This window comes from Mytilus trossulus, chromosome 6 (genome assembly GCF_036588685.1).
Source record: "Mytilus trossulus isolate FHL-02 chromosome 6, PNRI_Mtr1.1.1.hap1, whole genome shotgun sequence".
Lineage (NCBI taxonomy): Eukaryota > Metazoa > Mollusca > Bivalvia > Mytilida > Mytilidae > Mytilus > Mytilus trossulus.
In genome coordinates this window covers 3,184,319-3,211,396 of record NC_086378.1, presented here as the reverse complement: position 1 = coordinate 3,211,396, position 27,078 = coordinate 3,184,319, and the positions used below count along the sequence as shown (strand labels likewise).

At 33.3% G+C, this 27,078-nt stretch overlaps 1 protein-coding gene across 8 annotated transcripts in view; it reads left to right on the top strand.

The window, feature by feature from the left end:
• LOC134720603 (small conductance calcium-activated potassium channel protein 2-like) overlaps positions 1-26,798 on the top strand; it is a 52,949-nt gene extending 26,151 nt beyond the window's left edge. For 3 of the 8 annotated variants that reach the window (XM_063582947.1, XM_063582952.1, XM_063582948.1), the window contains one exon: positions 22,155-26,798. In XM_063582947.1, coding sequence (XP_063439017.1) covers positions 22,155-23,543 — 1,389 coding nt within the window. In that variant the 3' untranslated portion in view covers positions 23,544-26,798. Of the gene's footprint in view, positions 1-5,468; positions 5,805-12,499; positions 12,645-13,553; positions 13,632-14,382; positions 14,491-14,734; positions 14,816-22,154 lie in introns of those variants that run through there. The other 5 variants (XM_063582946.1, XM_063582950.1, XM_063582951.1 and 2 more) reach the window with 5 other exon arrangements.
• The last annotated feature ends 280 nt before the right edge of the window (positions 26,799-27,078 follow it).

Below are 27,078 nucleotides of genomic sequence, written 5' to 3'. Positions count from 1 at the left end.
AATTGAGAAGTCTTTATCAAGAAGTGGGGTGACTTGTAAAAACTATGTCATAGGTCAAACATATGCATCGCGATTCATTGAAATTATTATCGGTTCCTGACTTTGATTTTTGAATCCTACGATTCATTGTTAAAATATTCTGGAGTATTATTTTGTGGTATGCTGTTATCTTTTTTGTCAAGTTTACTTTTTTTACGTTAAAACTTTTTTATTTTTCATGATGAAAGTTTATTAAAACACAACGTTAAAAATGTCGAGGATGAAACAGAAAGATAGCAATACTTGGAAACCAAATTTTCCTCCCAAGTTTAAATAATATCTAAGCTAGTTTTTCCTTTTCTAAAAAGACACATACACAATTACAATGTAAGCATTAGTTCTGAGCAATGATAAAATTCCAAGATAATTCGATAATTTGATTATGGAAACTCTCAGTAAAGAATAGTTTTTTCCGAGGAAATGAATTATACGTCAAACACAGCTGCACTTTTCTTCGTGAATTGTTAATGGTCAAATTACTATTTAATCCTACATATTTCTTTTGGCAACTTCACATTAGCAATTGATGTATATTTCATAACAATTTGAGGGTATTATTGGAAATATTGAAATGTCTGGCATGAAGAAAGTAATCAATATAAAAAATTAACATTATAAAACCTAAGAATTAAAATATTTTAATAGGAAGGTTGTTGCTCTCATCAATTTAAATCTACCAAGTCGTGTCTGATTTTATTATCATCTTTTGTCCAGGAGTAGAATTGGTTGTTAAAACTAGAAGTCAGTATCACCAGGGACATACTTTATCTTTTATTCCTGACGTTTTTATACGTCTTTTTGCTGTAATTCGTTTTAATGAACAGTTGTGAACAAGTGCGCATAGCTAATAACCTTTAATGATACTTGTGAAAAAGAGGTGAATCCTTAGGGGTTAGATAGTTACAATTTATCATCTCTCTTCTCAATCATCTCGGTAAACGTACAAGTTACTTGTATCTGCAGGCAATTATGTAAACTATAGGATAATGCATTGTTTCATGATCATATCTATCATAATATGGAAAAGTGCAAATTTACAATTTGTAGTCCTTTTTTTATGTTTTTTTTATGTTGTTTTGGTTTTGTTGTGTTGGATTGGTGGTCTTTTTTTGCAGATTAAGTGAAAAATAATTTCTTGTCTGATTGTATTAAATAAGTTGCAGCTTTTTTTTTCAAATTAGTTAATTTAATGGGTATTAAAGTCGTGGGTCTCGTAAGCATTATCAACGATATTAAACAATGGGTGACGATCCCGCTGGCATTAAACCCTAATCAGCAGTTACTTTATCGATACCCTTGCAAATAAAAAGTGGGTATCTGTGACGATGCTTTTGGCATTAAACCCTGAGCATAAAAACGTCCTCTCTCACGGTCATTGAACATTGCTCATTGGTGACGATAACACTGGTATTAACACTGAGCATTGGTGACGATACCACTGACATTAAACCCTTAACCGTAGGGACGATACAGACGATTGTATACCCTGTGCATCAGAGATGATACAGACGATTTTTTTTACCCTGTGCATCAGTGACGATACAGACGATTGTATACCCTGTGCATCAGTGACGATACAGACGATTGTATACCCTGTGCATCAGTGACGATACAGCCGATTGTATACCCTGTGCATCAGTGACGATACAGTCGATTGTATACCCTGTGCATCAGAGACGATACAGACGATTGTATACTTTGTGCATCAGAGACGATACAGTCGATTGTATACCCTGTGCATCAGTGACGATACAGCCGATTGTATACCCTGTGCATCAGTGACGATACAGCCGATTGTATACCCTGTGCATCGGTGACGATACAGCCGATTGTATACCCTGTACATCAGTGACGATACAGTCGATTATATACCCTGTGCATCAGTGACGATACAGTCGATTGTATACCTTGTGAATCAGTGACGATACAGCCGATTGTATACCCTGTGACTCAGTGTCGATACAGTCGATTGTATATCTTGTACATCATTGACGATACAGTCGATTGTATACCCTGTGCATCAGTGACGATACAGACGATTGTATACCCTGTGCGTCACTGACGATATAGCCGATTGTATACCCTGTGCATCAGTGACGATACAGCCGATTGTATACCCTGTGCATCAGTGACGATACAGCCGATTGTATACCCTGTACATCAGTGACGATACAGTCGATTGTATACCCTGTGCATCAGTGACGATACAGTCGATTGTATACCCTGTGCATCAGTGACGATACAGTCGATTGTATACCCTGTACATCAGTGACGATACAGTCGATTGTATACCCTGTGCATCAGTGACGATACAGTCGATTGTACACCCTGTGCATCAGTGACGATACAGTCGATTGTATACCCTGTGCATCAGTGACGATACAGACGATTGTACACCCTGTACATCGGTGACGATACATCTGGCATTCAATCATAAATATTATTGATGCTACCGCTGTCACTAAACCCTGAGCGTAAGTAACAATACCACTGTCATTCAACCCTGATCGTTGGTGACTATTACATCTGGCATTAAACCACAAGAAATAATGACGAGACTGCTAACAACAAACCGTGCGCATTAGTGGCAATACTATTGACTTTTATTCTTGGGCATAAGTGACAATGCCGCTGGCATTAAAACGAAAGCCTTAGTGGCAATACTATTGACTTTTATTCTTGGGCATAAGTGACAATGCCGCTGGCATTAAAACGAAAGCCTTAGTGGCAATACTATTGACTTTTATTCTTGGGCATAAGTGACAATGCCGCTGGCATTAAAACGAAAGCCTTAGTGGCAATACTATTGACTTTTATTCTAGGGCATAAATGACAATGCCGCTGGCATTAAAACGAAAGCCTTAGTGGCAATACTATTGACTTTTATTCTAGGGCATAAGTGACAATGACGCTGGCATTAAAACGAAAGCCTTAGTGGCAATACTATTGACTTTTATTCTTGGGCATAAGTGACAATGCCGCTGGCATTAAAACGAAAGCCTTAGTGGCAATACTATTGACTTTTATTCTTGGGCATAAGTGACAATGCCGCTGGCATTAAAACGAAAGCCTTAGTGGCAATACTATTGACTTTTATTCTTGGGCATAAGTGACAATGCCGCTGGCATTAAAACGAAAGCCTTAGTGGCAATACTATTGACTTTTATTCTTGGGCATAAGTGACAATGCCGCTGGCATTAAAACGAAAGCCTTAGTGGCAATACTATTGACTTTTATTCTTGGGTATAAGTGACAATGCCGCTGGCATTAAAACGAAAGCTTTAGTGGCAATACTATTGACTTTTATTCTTGGGCATAAGTGACAATGCCGCAGGCATTAAAACGAAAGCCTTAGTGGCAATACTATTGACTTTTATTCTTGGGCATAAGTGACAATGCCGCTGGCATTAAAACGAAAGTCTTAGTGGCAATACTATTGACTTTTATTCTTGGGCATAAGTGACAATGCCGCTGGCATTAAAACGAAAGCCTTAGTGACAATACTATTGACTTTTATTCTTGGGCATAAGTGACAATGCCGCTGGCATTAAAACGAAAGCCTTAGTGGCAATACTATTGACTTTTATTCTTGGGCATAAGTGACAATGCCGCAGGCATTAAAACGAAAGCCTTAGTGGCAATACTATTGACTTTTATTCTTGGGCATAAGTGACAATGCCGCTGGCATTAAAACGAAAGCCTTAGTGGCAATACTATTGACTTTTATTCTTGGGCATAAGTGACAATGCCGCTGGCATTAAAACGAAAGCCTTAGTGGCAATACTATTGACTTTTATTCTTGGGCATAAGTGACAATGCCGCTGGCATTAAAACGAAAGCCTTAGTGGCAATACTATTGACTTTTATTCTTGGGCATAAGTGACAATGCTGCAGGCATTAAAACGAAAGCCTTAGTGGCAATACTATTGACTTTTATTCTTGGGCATAAGTGACAATGCCGCTGGCATTAAAACGAAAGCCTTAGTGGCAATACTATTGACTTTTATTCTTGGGCATAAGTGACAATGCCGCAGGCATTAAAACGAAAGCCTTAGTGGCAATACTATTGACTTTTATTCTTGGGCATAAGTGACAATGCCGCAGGCATTAAAACGAAAGCCTTAGTGGCAATACTATTGACTTTTATTCTTGGGCATAAGTGACAATGCCGCAGGCATTAAAACGAAAGCCTTAGTGGCAATACTATTGACTTTTATTCTTGGGCATAAGTGACAATGCCGCTGGCATTAAAACGAAAGCCTTAGTGGCAATACTATTGACTTTTATTCTTGGGCATAAGTGACAATGCCGCTGGCATTAAAACGAAAGCCTTAGTGGCAATACTATTGACTTTTATTCTTGGGCATAAGTGACAATGCCGCTGGCATTAAAACGAAAGCCTTAGTGGCAATACTATTGACTTTTATTCTTGGGCATAAGTGACAATGCCGCTGGCATTAAAACGAAAGCCTTAGTGGCAATACTATTGACTTTTATTCTTGGGCATAAGCGACAATATCGCTGGCATTAAAACGAAAGCTTTAGTGGCAATCTAGTTAACATTAAACCGTGAGCATTTATGGCAATCTAGTTGTCATAAAACCATGATCATTAGTGGTGTTACGACTGGCAATACCGTGAACATAAGTGACGATAACGCTGGCAGTAACTCCTTCATCAGCAAAAATATTAAAAAAGTTTTCTTTAATGTTCCTTAATGCCTTTTTTACTTCTAAAAACTTCAAAAACATTATTAACATTCACAGAAGTAAAAACATCGAAACGTTTTATTCCAGTTTCAATCTACCCATTAGTTCTTTCTTTTAAATATTTTTTTTACATAAATCAGGCCGTTAGTTTTCTTGTTTGAATTGTTTTACATTGTCTTATCGGTTTTTTTTTATAGCTGACTATGCGGTATGGGCATTGCTCATTGTTGAAGGCCGTATGGTGACCTATAGTTGTTAATGTCTGTGTCATTTTGGTCCTTTGTGGATAGTTGTCTCATTAGCAACCATACAATATCTTCTTTTTTATATATATGTTTTGTTGTAATATTCCCTGCAGACATATCCGGGGTAACAAAATAGTCTTACAATGATATATCTAATATACTTATATAGTCAATTAAATATTAATCATAACGTGTCTGTGATTTTATTGTCATAGTTAGATATGTTATTTCTGTAAAACAAGCACCTGCTGAAATCTCAATTTGTTAACGTAAACTTGTATCGGAAATTTACTAATTGTAAAGTATTTGTTTGATTTTAAAATTGTCACAAAGAATCAGTATTGGTTTTAGTTTTCAGATTCCGTTACTAGCTAATTATGGTCTTTTGAGTGGCATTTTCTCAGGCGCATGGCATGAATTATGTCGATAGCAAAATCAATTTCCATTCATAAATCTGATAAAACAGTGTTGAAATTGAAATCTAAGTGGAATTCAGTTTAGAATTGAGACATGTTTTTAAAGTGAGTTTTACATAATTGAAATACAAAAATGACTGAATTTTGTGAATTAACATGTGTGTAAAAAAATGGAATAAATTTGGCTATGGGATACCTAATATCATATTAACTTAACTATCGTCTTTTTCTGGCGAAAACAGTTTTTTGCTAGTGTTGTGTGGAAAATACATACAAAATCTAAAAAAAATTGTTTCAAGATATATAAGAATCGGATTCCTAGTCAGAAATTAATTATGGCTGAGAAGTATATGGACACCAGACTACGAATCAGACAAGTTTTCATTAATGCAATTGTAAGTTACTGTACTCTTATGTCTTGTAAAACTAATATATAATTTTGAATAAGTGAATAAAACAGCTACTGTATATTAATAGTCATGAAAATGACTAAAGTTAACCTTGTAGTCCGATAAAAGTTGATAAAATTACGTATTCTGAATAATATGCGTTTATTTTCAGTCTTAACGTATATTATGGATGTCAATGCACAAGACCGTGGTTCGTATGCGCCGAGGTATGCGCTCAAGACTTATCTTTCATGAAGAGGCTATTGGTTTCACACCGTTTATTCAAGGTTTTTAATTTCAGTACAGTTTTCAAGACTGCCATTTGTCTGTTCGTATCACCTTGCTGTGTTCTACTCGTCATTGGGTTATCGTTTTATTTTATTATCTTCTTGGTATCCTTCCCAAGTTGTCACATGCATTTAATTATAATATTAACTTAACACGTACGGTATCCTTATGCGCGTGCGTTGGAGCTCTGATCTAAAACGTATATCGTTTCGTGTTGCCATGTGCATGCAAATGTAATTTTTCAATATTTAAGCTGCTTTATAAATGTAATATGTATTTTTTTTGTATTCCCCCCCCCCCTTTCTTTTTGTATTGATAAGTTTTGAAGGCATCAGGGAAGATGAACATGTCATTGTTAAATGAGTTCATTCGTTAAACTAGATATCATTGAGATGGAAGCAATCTCTGTAGGTCTTGCTGTGAATAATGTGTGGTAAAAAAATGTATCTTTACAATTGGACATGGGGTTTTCAAATGAAACCAAAGGTGTTGACCTTGACCTTTAACGTAGAAATCTGTACATAAATTATAACTCTCCCTCTTGTGTTGGTTTATATACATGGCAAATATAAACTGTACAATCATAACGGTTCTCACGATAAAGAACGGACACGATCTTTACCATAGGACATGGCCCTATTGGGGTTGTCAAATAAAACCAGTTTTTACCTTGACCTTTGACCTTGGAAATTGTACACACATTATGATACACCCTCTAGTTTTGTTTTATACACATGTCAAGTTTAAACTTTGAAATCATAACGGTTTTCTGGATATAGAACGAACACAATTCGTTACTGATCACTATAGGGTGTCCGCCATTCGGCGGGGACCTAATAAAGAATTTTATTATTATCATTATTATTTTGGATTTCAACTATTCAGATTGGTTTAAAGGCAAAATTTTAAAAAAAGTACAGGATGATGCAACTACCTATTTTTTTTTTACATTTCACTATAAAATGATGTAAAGTTTCTATCATACCAATTCTACAAGACTCATACCTTGTAGATTAATTTCTTTTAGGTTTTCCTAATTAAAAAATAACGTCGTACCTGATTTGTAAAAGTACACTGTTTATTTGCATTATGAACACTTTGATCATACTAAATATTAGCATCATAATTCATACAGTTATCAGAAGGCTGACTATAGAGGAAACATAAAATTCGGACATTCGACCTATGATGTTATGTGTAATAGCTTAAAACTAACATTTCCCCCAGAATCTTTTTCATTATGTGTTTCACTTTTGACATTTATGATCTCAATAGATAAAATCGAGGTTTTAAAACTAGAAAATGAGATTCTAGCAAGTCTAAAAGATACTTGTTTTTCAATATTTCGTTTTACATAATTTGTTTTATGAGTTTACTTCATGTGAAGTGTAAGGTTTTGGCGTTAATACTGTTTCCTGGGGACTCTATTTTTTACTATTACTTTTAAAGAGCATAGTGTATTTTAAAAGCAGTCACAAATAGTGCTTAACTCGGCTAGCTGAACAGGCTTCAAAAAGTTTTGTTCCGCGCAATATATTTCATCAGAAATGAAATTTTGTAAACATATTGTAATTTTACCAATAATATTTTATACAAACTGTCGATTAACATTCTATTATATAACTAAAAACTAAAAGAAATTCAAGTACTCAACAGTGGTGCATAATATATTGTTTATTTTGTGCCTCCCTGAATTTCCTCAGGAATAAAACCTTTGATCATATGGTTAACCAAATCGTATAGTCTTAGTGTTTGAACTGTAAATGCAACTAAAAGTTGAAATAGTGGATAAAAACTCAAATGGATTTCCATTTTAATCATAGTAACGACAAACACCTTGGAAATCAATTTGACTAGTTACAAGTTTTAAACACTTACATCTAAATGAACTTAAAACCAAAATCGACAGGTTTTCAACACAAGCCCCCGATCTCAAGTAGTAAAAATTTAAATATCCAACATAATCGAATAGATACTTGTTACTATTTAGAAAACCTAGAATACTTCATACAAATATTGATTCAGTGTCTCCGCCCACTAAAGAAAATACATTTCGATTTCCCGACAATTTCTAAGGTACCACTAGAAATGAATAAACAATAGTATCACATCAAGATTGATGCATGCTATTATTTTCTTTCTTTTCTATTTTCTGCTTCAATTCAAAATCTAAATAACATTTTTTAAACAGCCCATGGGATGCATGATGAACGAATTCGTTTCCTCTTCAAAGAACTATTATGTCTTTAATTTCTTTAGTAAACTGGAGAGTTTTTAAATCAGCCTTATAATGTCATTTCCAATACATTAAGCATATTCTTTCGTCAATCTTTATCAACAACGAAAGAACGATCCAATTTTCTTCACTTGTCCTTGAAAAATTGTATTCAATGACACTTTCAGATATTTAGAATGATTTTCAGAATAGAATAATGATGAATATATTTATTACAGTTGGAATAAACTCATTTAAAAAAAAAAATGATATGCGAACACAGGGACAGCTGTAAATTTGTCAAATGGTGTTTGGTAAATTTAATTTGTCGAATGTTTACTTGGCGAGTTCCCCATATTATACACTGCGAGACTGAAAAACAATTATATCGTATTTACCATTACCGAATCGTTTTAATTTGAATTGTCATAAGACCTTTGATAACTGTATTTATCTTCGATAATAATGATTATAAACGTTGGTGAAAATGTATGTTTCTTGTCTGAATTTTAAGTTTTGATGCGCTTTATTTCAAAAGCTGTATAAACTAGATGCATACTCTGTATATCATCTTGTGTTCAAGTTCAAAAGTTGATATATATTATCTGTGTTCAGGGTTTTATATGTATCTGTTTCCAAGGTCATATGATAATGTGTATTCTCAGTTCAAGGTCATGAATTAATATGTTTACTGTTTGTTGATGGTCAATTGCTAATATGTATACTCAATGTTCAAGGTCATTTGTTAAAATAATAAATTTCGAGGTCATGTGTTACTGTGAATACTATGTTCAAGGTCATATGTTACCAGTTTTACTCTGTGCTCAAGGTCATGTATTAATATGAATTCTGTGTTAAAAGTTGTATGTTGATAGGTTTGCTCTGTGTTCATCGCATAAAATGTTTTCTCTGTGTTCGATTTCATGTGTTAAATGTATGCTCTGTGTTCAAGGTAATGTTTTCTCTGTGTTCAATTTCATGTGTTAAATGTATGCTCTGTGTTCAAGGTAATGTTTTCTCTGTGTTCAATTTCATGTGTTAAATGTATGCTCTGTGTTCAAGGTAATGTGTTAAATGTATGCTCTGTGTTCAAGGTAATGTTTTCTCTGTGTTCAATTTCATGTGTTAAATGTATGCTCTGTGTTCAAGGTAATGTGTTAAATATATGCTCTGTGTTCAAGGTAATGTTTTCTCTGTGTTCAATTTCATGTGTTAAATGTATGCTCTGTGTTCAAGGTAATGTGTTAAATGTATGCTCTGTGTTCAAGGTAATGTTTTCTCTGTGTTCAATTTCATGTGTTAAATGTATGCTCTGTGTTCAAGGTAATGTGTTAAATGTATGCTCTGTGTTCAAGGTAATGTGTTAAATGTATGCTCTGTGTTCAAGATAATGTTTTGAATGTATATTCTGTGCTCTATGTTCTATGTAAAATAAAATCCATGCATTAAAAGATATTGAAATTAATTTGAGGCACCATTACATATACATAAATCGAAACCATATACTAGTATTTAATATCTGAAGATCTACAGACATAAAACAACGCAAAACCCCGCTGTAGAACACCTACGCATCGGGATGAAAGTTCAAACCTCGGAATACGACAACTTTTTTCATCGAAGTGAAAACTTCCCAGGAATATTAAAAGCATGGCAAAATAACATACGAAGACAAAACTCTGGTTTTAGCAAATTGCTGTCTCTCTGCCTTAAGTGAAATGATTTAAATAGTTTCTTAGCTCCTTACTACCTTCAGTTAAACACTCTCTTAATCTAACTTCCGAAGCTTAACTTTTCATCCGCTTTTTCTTTTCCCCTGTTTACTTTCCGAAACCAATAACTATAGCCATTCCAGTAATTACTTAATTCATATTTGTTAGAACTTATTAGTTTTGTATGTTCATGCTCGATTTAATTTAATACTGTTATCATATCGTATGTACAAGGGAAGACTTCATAAGTTGTTAAGACGTGTGTCTCATCCTATTTGTATCATTGATCAAATAAAATAGTAATAACATAAATTGAATTTTATAGCATTTCTCATCTTATTCTGCAACATACTTTGTCAGTTTCAAAGCATTTGCTATTGGGCAAACAATCATTATCAGAAGCCTGCCCTGAATTATTATACCTTTTTTTATAGCAATTATGAGTTAATGTGTGTCTCAGTCTGTTACACTGATAACGGTTACCAAGAATGGTTAAGTTTTTGCGTACTTCAAAAGTGCATGGTGTCTAAATGAGTTGACCAAAGTCTGTTTGTGTTGATTGATCAAATAAAATAGTCATAAACTAAATTTACGATTATAGCAAATCTCATCTTGTTCTGCAATATACTTTGTCAGTTTCAAAGCATTTGCTATTTGGCAAGTTAACATTTTTGAGTATTCGAATTTTACTTGATCGGGATAACTTCACCTTTTTAGCAATTATGATTTAATGTCTGTCTTTGTCTCATCTAACGATAACGGCCATCAAGAATATTTTAAGTTTATGCCGTTGATTTTTTGTCTACTTAAATAGTGGCGTCTAAATGAGTTGGTCAAAGACTGTTTGTGTTCTCGTTAGACGTGGGAAGTTTATTCTCCTTTAAGGGTGTTTATTCTCAATCCTTCAGAATGACTTGAACTGTTTGGCGATAAGCCTGTTATTGATTCCATAGAGAATGCGACACTTATGGTAATAGTTATTTTGATTGTCACCGAGTTAATCACGGACTATGTTCTTTTGACAAAATCAATTTCCTTTTACCATAAATCATTTTTGATGTGCAAGCTGTATTATCCACTTGTATTCTTGCATTAGCTTCGGGCTTATTTGATTTAGTGCACATATACCTCTCTATACTTAGGGTGTGTTTGATTGCCTTTTACCAGTTGTCATTCTTATTCGGTTGATAGATGATACATCTTTGGTTTCTTTCAATGTATTTATCTTTTTTTGTTATATTTTTAGCACTGAAGAACTATTTTATTTTGACTCCTTCAGTTTAAAACAAAAATAAAAATCGATTTATATTTTTGAAAACTCATTGATGACAACGAAGAGTTTTAGCACCTTCGTGTCTTTTACTTTGGGTCACATTTCTTTTTTTTTGGGGGGGGGGGGGGGTTACTGCAAATACTTATATTGGTTGAAGTTTAATTATAAAAAAAAACACCATACAGCATCTTCATCTTTCATTTCAATTTCTTATAACGTTTTCAAATATTTATAAATGTATAAATCAAACACGTGTTCTCTATATATTTCGTTTATTGTTAAGTTCTAAGATGTACCTGTCCTAATTTCAAAATATACTTTTATTGAACATATTCAGAATAAGAATAAATAAAGTAAAATGATTCGATGGCATTATAGCTTACATTAATTGTCAGAATATTCAGCTTATGGCATTAGAAGTAATAACTTATATGGCAGATTTTCTCCGTAAATGTTACTTATGTAAGCTTGAACGAGACAGACATGTTTATATGACAAGATAAGATGTAGTTTCTTAGACTTTCTCAGACAATCGTGTCCATCAGGGATATCAATTGTGACTGGCATACTGCAATACAGACGTAAAAAACATGGCTAACATCAAACACATAGTGTTTACTATGACGTATAAATTTACTATTAGTATCATACATTGACCTGATTTGAGTAAGCGCATCGCCTTGCTTCTCTTCTTCAGTTCCTATCGGAAAACACAAAGACGAAAGACAAAATACACAAGGTCGACACAGCCTAACTTGACAATTATAAGGAACATTCACAGAGAAAATTAGTTTTATTTCTTTCGAAAATACGGATTTTGTAGAAAGCAACGAATGTTATTATAGGGATTATTTTCTTTTTAAACTTTAAATATACTTTACTGGCTTATTTTTACATAACTGCGACCAAGTTTAGCGAAAGGCAGTGCGACATTATCAGTCCAAAAAACTTAATTGTTACAGTATCAGTATGATCAGTGAAATTAAAAAGTTTTCATACAGAGTCACGAAAGACGAGTGTACCCTTAAAGATGTGTTTGAATAAATCCATATTTGTACTTGTCACATACTTATCAAAAGAAAAGCCTGCCCGCCTAGTTATTAGTATTTAGATTAATAACTGTTAATAACCTGAACCGACCACTTAATACTTAATTCATTATGATAGGGGTTTTGGTTTCATTTACCATGTTTACAGAAGGTGCACTCGACAGACTTGTGTATCATTTGGAATTGGTCTCCACATGAGTCTAGTTAGAATTTGTCAGTTTTATTATTCGAACGTCACGATCGTAACAGGATTCCGTCATAGAGAAAAACTATTGCATAATGTACACATGTGTAGAACAAGTCTTAGTGGTAAGAATTCATTATCACAAAGCATCTGATCCGTTCGCATTCAGTGTTGAGTATTGTGTACCCATATAAACATAAGGAATGTCAGTGGCGGATGCAGGAATTTTCGAAAGGGGGGGGGTGCTAGCCCAGGGCAAAGGGGGGGTGCAGGGGGGGGTGCAAACATATGTCCCGATTCAAATGCATTGATCGGCCAAAATAAAGGGGGGGTGCGGACCCCCGGAACCCCCCCTCTGGATCCGCCACTGAATGTTTATCCCCAGCTTTTCCCCTGTACTCTGAATATTTGACAATAAGATATAGGATTATTGCATGCAGTGCTAGCAATGATTTTCTTTTAAGTTTTAAATTAAGATATTGGTTGAAACAAAGAAAGATATGGACAAATTCAAGTACACCTTTCTAGGGTGCGCTCGACTAGAATATAGAGGCTATTTGGAACTTTTTGTAAAAAATAAACGCTAGAACATCATGAATGTTACCCATATAAACATAAGGAATGTTTATCCCCAGCCTTTTCCCTGTACTCTGAATATTTGACAATAAGATATAGGATTATTGCATGCAGTGCTAGCAATGATTTTCTTTTAAGTTTTAAATTAAGATATTGGTTGAAACAAAGAAAGATATGGACAAATTCAAGTACACCTTTCTAGGGTGCGCTCGACTAGAATATAGAGGCTATTTGGAACTTTTTGTAAAAAATAAACGCTAGAACATCATGAATGTTACCCATATAAACATAAGGAAAGTTTATCCCCAGCCTTTTCCCTGTACTCTGAATATTTGACAATAAGATATAGGATTATTGCATGCAGTGCTAGCAATGATTTTCTTTTAAGTTTTAAATTAAGATATTGGTTTAAACAAAGAAAGATATGGACAAATTCAAGTACACCTTTCTAGGGTGCCCTCGACTAGAATATAGAGGCTATTTAGAACTTTTTGTAAAAAATAAACGCTACAACATCATGAATGATGGACAAACGAGTGAGTAACCTATGTTTTTTTCTCTGAAAATCTGTATGAAAGTCTTGACGACTTTATACAAAATCATGGTTTTATTTACCATAAAATCCAAATTTTTTATTACATGCGATTCAACAATAATTAATTATGCTTTGCACGAAATTTCACTTTGTTGTATTTATAAAATGGCCCGGTTTATTGTCAACTATTTTTGCAGTTTGAATATTTCGAAATTTACATGGCTACAGAAAGGGTTAACTTATAAACCTTTTAAAACACGCTTTTGTATGGTTTATGTTTTTTAAATACCTTCATGATAACTCGGGCTTCGACAGCAGAATGGAGATGTTCAACTGCTGTACCATCAACCTGACAACACCGATGTTGTAAGTTCGAACCCCGATCGATACAGGTGCGTTCGACTAAAATCTTAATTGACTAGGAGTGTTATTTTTTCTGCTGAATGTCTGTGGTTCTCCAAGAGCATCATGGCGTCCTCTAACAACAAACTGCCATAAATAGCTGAAACTGTTGATGTGGATTTTTAAAACACCAACCAATCAATCAATCAATCAATCAATCAATCAATCAATTAGTAATTGACAACTTTTAGGATTGTAACAGCCTTCTTAAAATAAATGGTCTTTCTTTTTTCCACCATATGTTCAGTATATTTTTTTTTATTGTGTATGTGAACTTTGTAAAGGATTAAACAGCTGCTACATACGATAGATAGTTAGTTAAATTTCATCATAGAAAAATCAGATTTTCATTTATCGTTTGCCTGAAAAAGATGTCCGCCTGTGACGTGGTAAGGGAGTTTTAAGCGTTAGACATGGCTCACTGACGATTCCAATGGTTCTAACTGTTTAAGTTGATCGTAAGTTAATTGAATCAATGCAATGAATTATATAATCTTTATCAATTTTATATTAGACTGACATCGAGAATGACCATAAGTGGTTGTAGCTAACATAACAATATTATTGTATAATAATTATATTAATATAAATAATAGCAATTGGTATTAACGGTAAACGATTGAACGTGTATGAATGAACTCATGGATTTTTTTTAACCTAACAGATGTAATAAAATTATATGCATGTCAAAATAAATTGTAACCCTGATGTCTTTATCGTTATTTGTTGGGACAACTGAAAACATTGTAAACCTTCAAGAATTAAATAGAGTTCCAAATTAAGGTATGTGGTTTTGTTTTATGATTATCTTGAAAGACAAAAAGAAAATATTGAAAAATTGTAAATAAACTAATCATGATCTTTGTGGTCAACGATATCTTTACAGTGATGTAGCTGGCGGAAATGATCTATCTGGATGCCAATCTATTTTTTTGGACGACTTCATGTAGCAATTACATTTTTTAGGGGCATTTCCCACTGTTTGATTTTTGTTTCATTTCTATAAAAAGCGCCTTGAAAATATTGAATAGGTTTCCAATGATCGAAATAATATATTTACAAAATTAACGATTCAGATTGTTTACAACAAAAAGTTCAGCTAATCTAATTCTTATAGCTGACTATACGGTATGGGGTTTGCTCATTGTTGAAGGCCGTACACCACGTACGGTGACCTATAGTTGTTAATTTTTGTGTCATTTTGGTCTTTTGTGGATAGTTGTCTCATTGGCAATCATAAACGGCACATCTTCTTTTTTATAAGCTAATTATTTAACTCAATGAGTGGCAATATGAGGGCCGTAATAAACGAATATCTTTACAATGTGATCTCAGGTCAATTCCAGATTTAAATACAAAAAAAAAGCAAAAAGAGAGAAATTGTAAGCAAAGTTTAATACATGATATTAGCATTCCACCATGCCCGCCTGGCAACTAAGTAAGCACAGAAGAGGGGTCAATTCTATGTATTTGGTAAACCTGAGGCTGGAAAGCTAGGAAATTAGAAAAAAATATTTTGAACATTTTTTTGCTCTCTGCATGAATGTTATTTTGCATACATGGACTTGACATAAATGGGACGACAATCCTTCGACACAAAAACATCCGACATAATTCGAACATTTAAATTTAACGTCTGGATAAATCCAGTTTGCTGAAATAAATGGAGATAATGGCATTTTTAAAGCTATAATTATCACTGCAGTGTTAATTAATCACCAGTAAATATGTCCATAAAAGGTGTGTTATCAGGAATGTTTGTGTTTATGGTTTTCCATTGATAACTTTGAATTCGTTTGTTAGATTCTATAAACGTTAGAAAATCGATCCTGTCAATTCAATTCTGTTTACATTTGATTGTCTCACTACGCTCCCTTATATTTCTGATAAAATAATTGAAATAACCAAATATTTACCAAGTAGACAATTATTATTACATTATACTCCAGAAAATCCCATCACACTACGTAAATCATTAACCTGTTTTAGTTGTTGTATCAAATCATTTAACGATTACATTAACTAACACCATGTTTTAGTTATTATTTTTAATTGTTTGGTGGATTTCATTCATAGAAGATATGCAGATTTCTCTTACATTCTTCAGACGTTACGCTCGATGTTGGTGTCACTTTTGGTAACGTCGTATATTAACGTCAAAATCCTATAATATAGACGTTTTGTAATATTGACGTCAGGTATATATTCGTTAAACACTTGGTTTTCAGTTAATGAAAGGAGATATGGGTGTATGCCAGGTGACCTCTAGACAAAGGAAATATAAGATAAATGCGTATGATGTTTTGTGAAAAGGACGGAAATTGTGGGATTTACGCTACATTCAAATCCACGCGTATGCATTCATGCACAATTTGTTTTAAAATAATGTTTACCGGTTGAAAAAAACTAAGATTTTTTTTATTATGTTATAGATTTTTTTAATACTTGATCTTTTTATTTTGACTTTAAATATGGTTGTAGGGAGGTCCGGTATAATGTTTTTTTTTATATCAACCTTAAAGTAGTTAAACAAATTAACTTTTGCGTATTTTCAAAGATTGTAAGACTTTAATATCTGTCAAAATTCTACAATGACAGTATTTGTTTGCCAAGTTTGATTTTTGGGGAATGGGGTGGTTATAAAAGGCTCGCCTCCGGGTGCAGGAATTTCTCGCTGCATTGGTGGCCTTCGGCTGCTGTCTTCTCTTTAATTCGTCGGGTTGTTGACATACCCCGTTTCAATTCTCAATTCATATTTTATGTTTTACTTTGTTCTGTATTTGTTGTGTATTTATTTTCTCTCTATCTCATGTACCTGTGCTTGTCGTTGATGATATCTTATTTAATTGTTTTCATTTGGCGCATTCTTTCTTTCTCAACGAAATAATTTGCTGTTCCTTAGAATACAGTTTAAGTAAAGATGTACTTAAGTGTCATGTGATTTTCTCTCTATTGATCCAATATTGTCCAAAGCAATAATATCTATTACATTCAAGATTTTAAAATTTTATTTTATTTCTCCAATTGATATTAAGAGAAGTGATTTAGAAATGTATGACGCGTAATTTATCTTTTTTTCTCGCGTTAGATGAATCGTGTATTAAACAATGAGTTCATTGTTTGTGATATTTAAGAGAAATGCAAAATTAATTTTTTTTAGGGGCCATCTGAAGGACGCCTCCGGGTGCGGGAATTTCTCGTTACATTGAAGACCTGTTGGTGACCTTCTGATATTGTTTTTTTCTCTAGTCGGGTTGTTGTCTCTTTGATACATTCCCCATTTCCATTCTCAATTTTATTTACTCGAGAGAAAATCACATGACACTAAAGTAATGTCACGGCACAGGATCCTGTGCTGTGCCGTGACACATTACGAAGCCGTGGCACAATATAAATGTCAAATGAATGTTAATGAAGCAGATAACATAAAGGAGTAGGTCCGGTAAGGACCGATATTGGCCTCAAATTTCAGTTTCATCTGACGAAAGATTTTTACCACTTTTTAAACACTTAAGTGTCTATTTCATATGATTTAATTAATTTATGTGAAAGATTTTAACTTATTAAGTCATTAAAAACGATCTGATTCAAGCTAAAAAATGTAAAATCTACCAAATATGCGAAAAAATGTAACTTTTCAGATGTTATTTGTCAAAAACGAAAGTGGCCGCATCGTGTTCATCCTCAATCTTTATATATGTTATGTATTATCATCAAATACAACTTCCATTTCAATATTTTGGATGAACACAGATGCGGCCACTTTCGTTTTAAACGGAAACCGTCTAAAATTTAAGTAAAATGCTGGAATTGTTAAGATTTCAGTAATTTAGCATGAATTAATGGTGCTAGTACCCAATATATGTGCATTGTAATGCCAAATCAGCCCATATGTATGTAGCAGAACCATTCTACTATCCAATAAATAACTAAAAGTTTACATTTTAACAATTTTGTAAAACGGATATATTTTGGGGCCAAAAAGGGGTCTTATACTGAACCTACTCCTTTACACATTCCAAAATATTTTTATTCTCTTCTTCGGTTAAAACGAGCGTATTTCTTTCCAAATATTGTCTTGGCATACATACAATACGGAAGCGCTTGGGACAATTGCTTTTTGATTTTTCAAAAGACTGTCCTGTAAACCGTGATGGTTTTTTTTTTTATGAAATAATGTCCAATAATTACAGATGTTCCTTCAGGGAAAGTTGGGCCTTCTTTTACTTTAAGGGTCCCTATACTTTAGAGGTAGGGTTCATTCATGGTAATTGTTAGGTTTATAGAGGAAATTGTAGGTTAGTGTTAGGTTTTATGGTTAGGGCGAGTGTTACGGTTAGGTATGGGTAAGCATATGACCATGGTGTTGTTAATCGTGACTGCGTGAATTGAAACAGCCGAATATATCTGAAATTGTCCGCGTATATAAGTAAATTAAATTGTAAAATTGAGAATGGATGTGTTCAAGAAAATCCCGTAGCCGGTCGGGCTTCAGCTGGCCCCTAAATAAATACGTGTACCATAATTCAGTGAAAATTCACGTTAAACTACAACTCTATGAACATATTTTTCATTTTTATGTCGTTATACGACAATAGAGGGTGGTAAAGGGGGGCCTTGAACACGGAAACACGTGAAATAAAAATCGCGAAAACGTTGCACGGAAAATAAAAATCTGAAAAAACGAAGCACGAGAAATAAAATCGTAAATATTAATGTAAAAAGTTAAGTAATTTATTAATCAGCCGTTCTTGGAGATCATCTATTCATTAGAGATATATATAATGGACATGATGACCCTGCAGTCACCTGTCAGCGTCTCCTATAGGTGCAAATAATTTGAGAGAAAAATATTATTCATAATAATTAATTTGGTAGCCAATTTTACAATCTGCGGACTGACTTTGAATTTAGTCCTGGTTTACTTTTAATCAAATGCGGGAAAAGCACGAGAAATTAAGAGTACCGACACGAAACACGGAAAATAAATAAAGGAAAACACTAAGCACGCACGTCGAACCAAACACGAGAAAACGAGAAATAAAACGTCAAAACACGAAAACATGTGAAATAAAAAGGCCAAAAACGTTGCACGAAAATAACCCTTTACCACCCTCACAATACAAATGGTGTATTCGTTTGACATTTTTTTCTTCAAACGTACACTACAACAGTCTTTAGAGAGAGGAGGATGTTATCTAACACTATTTTGATTTCCGAGTCTATAATAAAGCGTATGGTTGTCGTGTTCTGTGTACACATTAATATTATGCATTTTGTTGGGTTTAGGTTATATATATATATATATATTTTTAGCACTTATCAGAAATCCTCAAAAGCCTCCTGTCCCCCACTATAAACAAACAAATGCACGTCCCCTTTTCGACGGGGTTAGCCGTCGATGGACCAGTTTGTTTATAAGATGGTAATACTCAATTTAACCTAAGGAAATCTTTGAATGCAAATACAGAAGAAATGAGCTATGATATTGTTTTATAATTAAGCAAGTTTTGATTATTTAACATTGATTATAGCAGTATGTCAAAAACAATACACTGAATGCGTTTTCGTTTGAAACCAATAATTAAAAAACCGTGATCAATTGTTCAGCACATGTAATTTTTTAATCATATTTGACATGTAAGTTAATAGCTGTAGTGATTTAGTCATATAACATGCTAAATTCTGTCAGAGATTGTTAGTTGGAAATATTTTAAAATATAATTGCTTTTCAGATCAAAGAATGGACATACAATTGATTTTTGGTTGACATTTCAGTTCCGATTTAATATTTTGTATACCCCCATCAACCGTCCAAGATTAAACCCATGAAAGCTTTGAGAACATTTTATATGTGCAATTATGTTATAGTCAATGACCAAGCAAGACGGTATATATATCATTTAATCTGCACGGCCCGTGTGACCCTGTATTAACCAAATGACATAGGAGCGGACAGGGTATCAACCCAAAACACATACGGAATAAACATTCTATATAAAAAAAGAAGATGTGGTATGAATTCCAGTGAGACACCTCGTCTGTACTTTGTACAGTCATAAGCCATAGTCTTTATGTTTATAAAAAACATAGTTATTGGCTCTTTATAGCTTGCTGTTCGGTGCGAGTCAAGGCTCCGTGTTGAAAACCGTACCTTGACATATAATGGTTCATTTTTATACTGTGACTTAGACGGAGAGTTGTCTCATTGGCGCTCATACCACACCTTCCTATATCTATATAGTTATCATAGCCATCCTGTGATCTTTATATCTATCCCTTTACTCCTGAACAGATGAGAATTATCTGATCTTTGCCTGAGATACCTATAACTAGAGAAGAAGGATTGAAGACTACTTGAAATGTTTATGACATATAATAAGGAAACCTCTTTGTTTCAAAATATTGTATCGTAGTTAAAAACCACCTTGCTTTGCTCATTGTTTAAGTCCGTAAGGTGACCTATAATTGTTAATTTCTGTGTCATTTTAGTCTTTTGTGGAGAGTTGTCTCATTGGCAATCATACCACATCTTCTTTTTATATTGTATAATGTTTGGTCTTCCATAGGACAAATCCTGATCCTTTGTAAGCCAGCCCTGGAATAAAACCTCCCCGGAAGAGGAATTATTTCCTGGTTTTATTGTAAACATACATCAATTCTAATGTAATCAAAACAATAGAAACATGTTTTCAAAGAGTACGTCGTTATTTCCTTATTTCTATGCAATGTTGTGTACATTTTTGAGAATCTGTAGACCGCAGGCTGTCCTTTGACATCTTTTGATTTTGTTCTGCTTGGGTAATTTGATGCATAGTACAATTATCCATACGAAGAAGCATGGAGTTTTGCGTTGCTATTCTAAGGATGATATAAAGTATAAAATAGCAAAGGTTTAAGTTAAACAAAAGCATTCAAAAGCAAAAATATAGAAAATAAAAAATAAAAAAACGATAAGAATCGTTAAGACAGATTAATGTTTATATAGAATTCTTACTGTATATGAAAGACAGTTTTATACCAGTTCAAATGTGAGATCGAATGGATTTTTATGACAGGAGAATTAAATTGACATTACGTCCACGTTAACAGTTTTCTAATATAGATTAAAACATTGTACTGATACAGCTGCTGCAGATTTATAAATGCTGAACAAGCAGATTTTAAATATGACAAAAATGACGTATGATTTATGATGTTTTGAAAAAAAAATAATTACAAAATAATTTATGATTGGTTTATAAACTTTTAGAAAATATAATTGTACACCATAAATAGAGTGCATCAATATAATTTAATATATGTATCAACGAGGGTTTTGTATTTTGAAAAGAAGAGTCCTAACATATTTTGCACGAAGCGCAACGCCAGTATACTTACAAGTGTCGCTTTATTTGCTTTCTTATTGATTTGACATACATATTATGGTATAATTTTAATCCTGGTACCTTTGATGACCATAACATATTCATTCACTTGCTGAATTAATTAGTACAGAATATTTATACAATATACTCTGTATTGATTATATTTTTTATTGATATTCGTTCATAATCATCTACTATTCACAATGTATCGATGGTGTCATGTGCTTTTAAAATGATAACTATCAATAAAAGTATAAATATTTAACTGATTTAACTGAAATAGGACGTTTTTGGTTTGTCAATTGAATTGCAATGTAGATTTACTTTTTCATTAATTTGAGAAAGGATTCACTTTGGATCATTTTCTTATTAATAATGAAAGTCTAATCCAAATATAATCTGATATTGGTTATGTATTCGTATCAAACATATGCGACATTGAATACATTTTGTAGTTACCACATGCGTACCTCTACCCACAAATAATGTCTAAAACAAGACATTTAAAATCTCACGTGCAACCAACTTCATGCATTCGAGCACCCAATATGTAGTAAAATCATATTTGGTCACATAATAGTTTTGAGAGGAAACTGCAAAGAGTATCTCCAAAAACATTGGTATTATCCCCAATTTCCTTGATGGAATAAATAAGCTGTAACTTGAACTTATGTTTTATTTATTACACTTTTTTTTTGTTTCAAATTGAAAAGCAATTTTTCTTTTTTCTATATTTTCCTCTTTTTGTGTTTCAGAATAAAATGAGTGGTAGTACTGTGGTGGAAGATCCGGGAATTCCACTAGTAGACCGCCGGAATGGGAAATATAATAAATACGTGCAAGACGACAGCCAGAACGGAAGTCATGCAGATCTATCAGCACTGGGGCCTCCTGGGAAATTTGATAATATTAGTTATCGACTAAGTCGACGAAAGTTACTGATCAAACGACGTCGGATTTGTGTGAATATAGAATGCACACTGGCCTTGATAGGGGTCATTGTCATGTTAGTAGAAAATGAACTTATATTTGCACACAAGATAACAAAAGCAGATGCAGTATCTATAATTTTAAAGAGCGGTGTATCCGTATCGACCCTCTTACTTTTAATGGCTGTAATTGGATACCACGCGATTGGCATACAACTGCACATGACCGACAATAGTCTAGAAGACTGGCGACTAGCAGTTAACTTTCCCTTTACATTTTTGAAAATCTTAATCGAGCTGATGGTATGTGCTATTCATCCAATCCCAGGCAATATAACAACACACGTGACCGATCCTAAAAGTGAAGGTCATGATGTTTCTATAGATGCTATTTTATCAATTCTCATGCTGATGAGATTTTATTTAGTAGGGAAATTTCTGGTGGTGCACAGTCGACTTCTTACTAATACAGCTACACAGAGTCTGGGGGCATTAAACAAAGTCAAGATCAATACAGTTTTTATTTTCAAAGCGTTAATGTCCACTATGCCAGGTACGATCCTTATATTTATCATGATTGCAATTCTACTCTCTAGCACGTGGGCAATGCGCACCTGCGAAATCTACTACCATCCTGATCCAGAGCATTCAACATTCTTCAACTGCATGTGGATGATAGCCATTACATTTTTAACCGTTGGATATGGTGATATTTACCCCAACTCTTACTGTGGTAGATTTGTCGCTGTATCGACTGGTTTAATGGGCGTTGGAACAACTGCGCTGTTAGTGGCTGTCCTAGCTCAGAAATTAGAACAATCTAGAGCTGAAAAATACGTACACAATTTTGTTTATAGAGCTCAGTTAGATAAAGAAAGAAAACACGCGGCGTCTGATGTTATTAAATACGTCATACAGTTATGGCGAATGAAAAAACATAGCGAAGTCAGCGACAGAAAGAGAATTCGATTACATGGAAAACTGTTGCAAGCTATTTCCAATATGAGAGAGGCTAAAAATGAGAAATCATCTATTGGCGAGAGTGCTATAGGTGTTATAGAAATATCCAAATCTGTCAATGACGTCTATGAAATCGTGGAAAAAATGGAGGATACGAATAAAGAATTGAAAGATCAAGTTAACAATATGGAATCTAAACTTTCAGATATGTCAACTAAAATGGACGCCTTATATACAGCCATGATGAGAAAATGATAAAGTTAGCTGATGGATAAGGGATTGTAACTCATTGCATTAGGATCATCAACATATTCATCTCATATTCATACATATCTCACCAAATACCATTCAGGTAAAATATAACATGCATCAACTCAAATGGCCAAAAATTAAATCGCCATTCTATTTCCTGTAAAAAGAACAATTATTTGTCAAGTGGGAAATATATAATTCCTTTTTTGATATAGAAACTTTGAAAACCTTGTAATCGAAATGAACTGTTTCATAATACTTTCCAGTTGTGAAAGTAGAACTACGTACGGTTTAAAAATTTCAACTTAAAATTATTTGGAAGGAAGGAAGAGGGAAACCAATTTGCAGTTCTAGACCTGAAATGAATAATGGAAGAAGGCTTTAATCACAAATATCTGTTTATTCTATCAAATTATATAGCGGACATTTAATTTATCTTCCTTCGATGCACCGGTATAAGTGAATCATTTTAGGTATATATTCATCACCAAGTTGGGATCCTCATTATAATGGTATGTACTGATCACAGAGTCATTTAGTCTGGATAAATATCATTGGGACATCAACACGAAGCATGGACTTATTGACCACAAAATTAGTTACTTTATAGACCACAAGGAGAAGTCAAAACATATGGACGACAAAGAGGAGTCGGGAATTATCGCCCATAAATAGATTTCGAAACTTATCGACCACAAAAAATTGTAATCTTATCAACCACAAAAAGTAGTCGGAACTCATCGACGATAAAGTGTAGTCGGTACTCATCGACGACAAATGAATGTCAAAACTTATCGACGACAAATAGTAGTCGCGACTTATCGACAACAAATATATGTCGGAACTTATCGACCACACAGAGTATTCGGTAATTGTCGACCACAAAGAGTAGTCGGAACTTATCGACCACACAGAGTAGGCGGACATTGTCGATCAAAAAGAGAAGCCTGGACTTATCGACCACATAGAGTAGTCGGGACTTATCGATAGCAAAATAATGTCGAAACTAATTGACCACAAAGAGTCGTCCGGATCTATCGACCATACAGATGACGGTATTTACTTCTTTAGCACTTCAGCATTATAATGATTGAGCTTCCGAGTTCTAATCAACATAGCTCTACTTAATATCGGTGAAGGATAGATATAGAACTGGATAATGCGGGTAGAATTTGTAGTGAAAGATAAATATGCGACAAAAACATTGAACTTATCCAACAGGTATTTACACACGATGGCTTTCTTTTCTTTAAAAAAAAATGGCCATCACATATGGTTTCTTGTATGCAACAGAAAGATTAACATGAAGTAAAGTCATTTTAAAAAATAAATTAAATTTTTAAGTGTTAATAGAAAGGGAAAAACACAAGTATCATTTTATATACCAGTATTACAAATAAAGACAGTGACCTGTGTTTTGATTTACCAATTTTTATTTTTATTCAATTTAATACAAATCAACAAATCAATCCAAAACATTTATATTTTGTATAATCCATTCTTTGTTCACTAACACTAACAGGCTTTTTTTTTATAAATTCAAATGCTCGTATTGTTGACGACACCAAGTCGATATTTACTTTTAAATTAATTTTTTTTTTTTTTAAAGATGTCACAAATTAAATCTTGCTGGAAATTTTTTAAAGTAGTGCCGTCCTTTAAAATTTAACCTTGTAATAAAAATAAATATGTAATTGAATTGTTTAAAAGCTATACAGAAAATCATCCTTTTTTAAAAATTATTTGCCAACCAAATACTCTGTGAAACCAATCCTCCCTATATGAAAAATATTGTGTGATATATTTATATCATAGGATTACTGTCTGCGGATTAATTCTAGGTTTAGTCAATTAACATAGAGCCTTTATATATGATATAAAACTGTTGTCATTGTAGAAATTGTATTGTCTTTTTATGACCAGTATTTATTTGGCAATCATTGCAAATTATGCTACAGTTAAAACTTTTTTGTCACTGTGGTAATGGCAATTTATTGTTACTGGTTTTGTTTACAGTAATGGATGATTTACCGCTATATTAAATATATAATTAGTATTCTGATATAATGTTACATTGTTGCATATAGTTCTGAATGTATGTAATTAGACTGGATATTGTACATGCTATGTAACATTCTGCGGAAGACAAATCAACGTATATATAATTTAAAAGTAAAACCTTTGATTTTGTATGTTTTCATATGTCTATATCACCCTGCTCTTCTCTACATCAAATTGCATTGTGACGTTAAATATGCTTGTCCAAAACCCAGATTTATTTCCGACGTCAAAATAATTGACACAACCTTATCAAGTTTACTTCCTGTTTGCATGTAAAGCAAAGATAAACTATTGTTTATATCATGAAATACACTAGATATAATCCCCCACAATAACGATTTTCCGACTTTCATCTTTTTGGTATTGTAATATATTAGCTGCTCGACACATTTTGAATCTCTTTTGAGCTTTTCTATGAGCTTAATTCGCCGTTTCAGAATCTAAAGCATCATGGGTAATTTCATTGTTCGTACCCCAAAGAGAAAATAACGTTACGTCATTGGTTGAAGAATTTCCATTGTTTATAACGTTTTAAACCAATCAAAACGCTTTGGTGTACGCTTTTGAAAATATTACCCAGGATGCATTAGATTCTGAAACGGCGAATTTGTTATATGCTGCTGATATGTTACAGTATCAGTTGCAGATAACTTTTTATTCGATAAAAGTAGTATGGGGTATAAACAAATAATGAGTGAATAATACCTCGTCACAACGCTCATCATATCACCCTTTCTCTAAAAATATCTTACAAGTTATAGATCAACCAGCTCGTTTTCAAGCTACGTCAGGGAATAAATTCCTCCTGTCTTATAAAAATGCAGTCTTCATTAAAAAAATCTGGACCTATTGTTCTCTGCTATTTTATGGTGGAAGTTTTCCATACCTCATTAACACAATAATAAGATATAAATTCAAAAAAATCTACAGTTTTGTTAGGCAAAATTGTTCCTTTAATATTGTAGCTTAGGCATGTCTGAAAAAATAATTTGTTTGGTCATAATTATGTCTTGTGTCTGGAAAATCAGGGACCACATGAAATCTTTTAAGTTTAAGCTATGCTGGACTGTTAAGTTTGTGTTCTTTAATTCGTGGTATGTACATTTGTATGTAAATTACTGTGTATTATAGTTTGTTGGTTATTATGCTCAAATGGTCACATAAATGTTAAAAATGAATAAAATTGAAAACATTTTATTATTATTTTGTTGTTGATTTTAGAATATTTTCTAGGCAACATTGAACAAATAACTAAGGAAATCGTGGTTTATAGATATTAAGGAAAAACATAGGTAGACTATTAGATGTTAAAAAACTAACGGTTTACAAGATTACAAACGTTTTCAATCAAATTCAAAATTAAACAAACAAATATCTGCATTCAAATTCAATTTTCAATATACGAATGTTCCTAAAGACACAATAATAACTGCCTTCTAGTAAATTTGACTAAAACCCAATGCTAGATAAGATAAGA